The sequence below is a fragment of the Danaus plexippus genome, chromosome 31 (assembly GCF_018135715.1).
Source record: "Danaus plexippus chromosome 31, MEX_DaPlex, whole genome shotgun sequence".
Lineage (NCBI taxonomy): Eukaryota > Metazoa > Arthropoda > Insecta > Lepidoptera > Nymphalidae > Danaus > Danaus plexippus.
This window is the reverse complement of record NC_083558.1, coordinates 1,631,724-1,636,816: the sequence shown is the minus strand read 5'-3', so window position 1 is coordinate 1,636,816 and position 5,093 is coordinate 1,631,724. Positions and strand designations below refer to the sequence as shown.

The 5,093-nt window shown below is 36.8% G+C and overlaps 1 protein-coding gene across 1 annotated transcript; it reads left to right on the top strand.

The window, feature by feature from the left end:
• Window positions 1-1,394: 1,394 nt before the first annotated feature.
• Window positions 1,395-4,667, top strand: LOC116778255 (facilitated trehalose transporter Tret1-like). Its single transcript, XM_061525736.1, has 3 exons — window positions 1,395-1,761; window positions 2,560-2,692; window positions 3,463-4,667. Exons 1-3 carry the CDS (start codon window positions 1,684-1,686, stop codon window positions 4,665-4,667), a joined length of 1,416 nt encoding a protein of 471 aa, XP_061381720.1. The 5' UTR covers window positions 1,395-1,683.
• Window positions 4,668-5,093: the final 426 nt, after the last annotated feature.

Here is a 5,093-nt window from a genome sequence, read left to right as displayed (position 1 = left end):
AAAATCAAATCACAGTGATACAATTAACACACAGATAAACAAAAAGACCAAAAGGCAACTGGTTAAGAGGTCGAACAGCATCTCGGAGGGAGTCATAAAACCAGGAATCCTAAATTACATAACAGACAAAAACACCAACAGCGATCAAAACAAACAATCATAGCCACCAAGCGCCTCCTCCAACATAGAGCCTAACAAAATAAATATGGAAACGAGAAACATGCATAGTCTTCCAACCCGGCTGGTCACAGCGGAAGAGCAACCGAGCACACGAGCAAAACCCTCCAAAGAAACTTATTTGCAGGTAGCTGATGTAATAAAAAGTAACTTAGGGAGGCAGGGCGCTTACGGGGCTTTAAATTTTAGTCATAGTTTCTTATTATTTTTCTTACGCAAACGGAGTCGCGGGTACCAGCTAGTATAGTATAAATGCAAATAGGCCTATTTTACAACCGGCAATTTCACGGCTATTCATTAGCAAATTTAATATATGTCTTTATGAACGTCACCTGTATAGTGTCAAGACCGGAACAAACTCAAATAAATATAGTATATTATGACGTCAGACTCACGGCCGTTGTACAGTTTAAAGGTTACTTACGGTGCGCTTAACTTACGACACCACACGACACACTGAGAGTAGGGAGTGTAGTGTATGAAGTGTCCCTGTAGGAACACGAGCATATAATGGCAAGATTTATTGTGATAAGATTGTAAGTTGCATCAGCTGCTCTGAGGACAGGTTGTAGCCAAGAAAGTATAGGTATGGTCCAAGAGTATAGTCCAGTGTATATGAAAATATTCGTGTTTGAGTAACGAATGTTATTTCTTGCGTGAAGCAAGGGACCATGTGGATTGTTAGTTTTAAACGAAAGCTATCAGACTTGAAGTCTTTTTGCCAATTACAGGACCACAAATATTATACCTTCAACTTTTTAAAATTAATATTCCAAGCTATTCATTATTCTTTCGAACCAGGTTTTATCAACTGAACTTTTTTTTGTTAATATTCATTAAATATTCTACAGGAAGCTGTTTGTACTTAACTGTTTTGAACCTACTCTTTTACCCGAATACTGTTTTTGCGATTGTTTATCGTAACAGTAGCAAAAGCAGTAACCTTTATCTATGCCAAGCGAGCACGACTAGCTTGTTTGAATGTTCGGACACTACTTCCGTACACGTGCAAACAGACACTCCTAAGAAAAATAATCATCCGTAAAAGTGTATAAGTAATGCAAACCCCAAGTTGGTGTCGGCATATTTCAAAGCAAGCGTTGATATTTACTTTTTAATATTCACACATTAGTGTTATCGTAAGTTATCGGACGAGTAACGGAATACGCCTCGTGTGTAGTGTAACGCTGAAAACTTTAGTAAGCGTAACGTGAAGACATCAGTTTGGCAGCCTACACGCACCTTTAATCAATCAAACAAGTCGTTGAATTTGTAAATTGCTGTAACAAAATAGTTATCTTTAAAAGTATAAGAGACGACGGGACACTTTTCGTATCAACATTCCCATTAACAAGACGCTTGGACACTTTGTATATCTTTATTTTATATTAACTTCATTCGAGTTTCGACTTTTTTTATAGATTTTAACAACATCAAATCTCTGTTTAATAATTTGGTTGCGTGAGTTTTGCTTATCTGAATTAATTTTAATTTTATTCGTACAAAATGGAAAGCTGCGAATATCAAGAACTGAAGGTTCGAAACGAGTGCGAAAAAGAGAGGTTGTGGTGTTTGTTAAAACAGGTTGTTATACTTAATGTGTCTTTAGGTATTATAGAATATACTAGTTATAAAACGTAAAGGAACTTTTAAATTAAAAGAACATAGTTATAATAATACGAAAAATACAATTAAAAGATCGGAAATATTTACTTTATTTTACTTACAGAGTAACACAAATAGCTTAAGGCAATACTTTTAGCTGACTGTCTCTTGCATCAGTTGGTTATTTAGGGATGTAACCTTTACCCAAAAAGACGCATCACATTTCCTTTTGTGACTAGTTTATGCTTGTGTTACAGCGAATGTTAGTTTTGGGAAAGTTAATTAATTTATATATATAGTTTTGTTCCCCAAATTCAGACACTACTCATTTAAACTCGTTTTAATTATCTGGCAGGGTGTAAAGTCCAGCTGTTATGTTTTTTTTTTTCAAATAAAGTTTCCATAGACAATATTTGATTATATTTAATACCTTCATGAACAAAAGCATATTGAACCGTCATATTAATGAGCACTGCTCACATACAGGGTTGTTTGCTGTCTGAAAAAGATGGTCCCTTTATTATTAAAATTTGTGATACGAATATTTGCTACAGAACAACAGCAAATTAAACATAACGAGATATTTACAAAAGGTTTTGTTTTTGGACCTAACAGTGATTCTGTAATTTGTAAAGTAACTTGCGAAAAATTTAAATTCTCAAACATAACATGTTTGGGTGCCATTGAAGAAAGAATTTTCTCTTATTAGTAGTTTGTAAATATAAACGAGCCTTTGAGCTTCTCTCTAAACTAATACTTCATTATTATCTGTTTCAGTTATTAATATGCAGCACTGTTTGGACGCAGTTCTTTATGACCGGGTTGTCTGTGGGCGCCACAACCGTTATGGTTCCTCAACTAAAGCGTGAACAGTCTACTGAGATCAACGCTGAACTGATTTCCTGGTTGTGTAAGTATACGTTGAATACAACATAAATTTTCGGAATAACACGCTGAGACATTCTCATCTCGTGTGCCCGTGATCACGGTAGCTCCAAGGTAACCGAAACGAAAAGTTGGTAATGGTCCACTAAAATTTCAAAATCCACTTTCAGTGATGAACGGTGGGCCGATGGGTAACCCTTAATATTTATTTTTCTGACACTCTTCTTTTTGTTTTTAATAGCTTTAGTTGCAATGGGGAAGAAAGCTTATACTCCTATGAAATAGTGTGGCCCTTGATATGAATAAGTGTCTGATTTTGTGTCCCACTGGCCCATGACCCGATGGGACGGAAGAGCCTCTGAACCGACTTGTGGGAAAGCTAGGTGCCATCCAGCTTCCCACTTCGGCCTCTCTTTTAAAAGAGCGTTAGTCTAAGTTCGGGTCCCGGACGGTACAAGTGGCGACCAGCGCTGCACTTTTTCGTGGACTATCCCTGACCACAGCCTTATGAAATACGATAAACGGTTCAGAATGGACTTAGATTAAAGGCCCCTGCACATAACAACAACTTGGGAGAGAATGGGGTTTGTTAAATACAAGGGCAAACGCCTCTCACAACATCGGACGACCCGCAGAGTGAAACGCGACCTCACATTGACCTTTTGTAAGAAGGTGGTACTTTCCCGGCCCAGGCAGCCCTAATACAAACTAAAATCCACCATCACTTAACATTAGACTACCCTATTAGATTTCCATAGTATTGTAAGTATTAATCTTATATAAAAATCTTTTCAGATTCCACAACAAGTTTTGCGATCCTGCCCTGGGTGTTCATTCTGCCCTACTTCACTTCGCTGACAGGAAGGAAGTTCCCGCAGATTGTTAACAGCGTCATCACAACAACTTCATTCCTCATATTGTACTTCGGCTCCGAAATAAAACATATCATAATCTCTGAAATAATTCAGGGTTATTTTCACGCGGCGAACATTACTTTGATGGTGATCATACTAACTGACTACAGCTCTGTTAAGTATCGTGGTATATTTTTGGGTATGAAAGACGCTTCCTTTTTTTGGGGAATGTGGATGGCGAATTTTATCGGAACTTTCTATCATTGGAAGAACGTAGCGTTGCTTGGAATAATTTGTAGTTTATACACGTATAACGTGATTTTTTGGAAGGAATCCCCAGTGTGGTTGGCGAGCAAAGGACGGATTGAAAAATGCAAAATGTGCTTTAGATGGATCCGTGGCACTGACAAAGATTCGGAAAAAGAATTGCAAGAATTAATATCGGATGAGCCTCAAATAAAATATGACATAATTAGGTTTATTGACACGATTAGTTCTCCCGAATTTTACAAACCACTCCTTTTATCATTGGTAGCAGTAGCCCACTACCATCTTTCTGCGAAAATGGTTTGTAGTTTGTTTGTGTTGGATATATTGAAAATTATTACTAAGGACGAGAACTCCGCCTACACGGGAATGTTAATTTTGGATGGGGTAACAGTATTTGGTACTTATGTAGGTTCTTATTTGGTGAAAATTCTAAAACGAAGGACTTTATATATGTTCACATCGTGTTGTGTTGTTGCTTGCCTTTTAATTATATCTTTATACTTATATTTGGTTAAATGGAAAGTCTTAGAGGAAAATAACTATGTCCTGATGGTATTCTTCTGTATGCATTCTGCGGCCGTGAGCTGTGGACCAGTCGTTCTTGCAGTTTCTGTGTTTGGAGAACTAATAAGTCCGAGATTCCAGGCTACATCTTACACCGTAACAGGCGGCACCTTTTGTATAATTAACATGATAATAGTGAAGTGTTCGCATCAAATGTTCCGGGTTTTCGACGTCAGCGGTACATTCCTTTTCTACGGTGTAATGTGCTGTATTTGTACTTCATATTTATATATGTTTTTGCCGGAAACAAGAAACAAAACATCCAAGGAAATCGAACTATATTTTAGACCTAAAGCAATGGGAGACATGTAAAATTTTTTGAATTATAGTAGTGTCAATGTGCCTTAGTTTCATTTAATTTTTGTAATATAGTATAAGTCATATACATAGAAATTCTATTCAAGATAGAGAAACCTATTGTTTTAGCTATATGTACGTATTTTTTTAAAACGCAATCCAAGGGTAAACCCACAATTCATGCCAAGTCGAATTTTAATGGGATTTTATAACAGGAAGTTAAGCCGTTCAAAATGGCTAATTTGGCCAATAGGTCTGTTTCATTGCCATGGATACCAGAGTGACTAAATTAACTAAATAGAAACGCAACCGTAATAGCTTTATTTGTGTCTGTGGCGTCGCCAATAGCGGTCTCCCTTGTTAACTGATTTCTACCACGTTTTCTTAGAGTGTAATAAAACTTCCATTTGTAATTAAATACGGTTTAATAATTTAACACAA

Excerpts from the sequence above, each read along its gene's own strand:
- LOC116778255 (XM_061525736.1), top strand. The coding sequence starts at position 1,684 with ATGGAAAGCTGCGAATATCAAGAACTGAAGGTTCGAAACGAGTGCGAA. Across the intron at positions 1,762-2,559 it reads TGTGGTGTTTGTTAAAACAG|TTATTAATATGCAGCACTGT; the intron begins GTTGTTATACTT and ends TATCTGTTTCAG. Across the intron at positions 2,693-3,462 it reads TGAACTGATTTCCTGGTTGT|ATTCCACAACAAGTTTTGCG; the intron begins GTAAGTATACGT and ends AAATCTTTTCAG.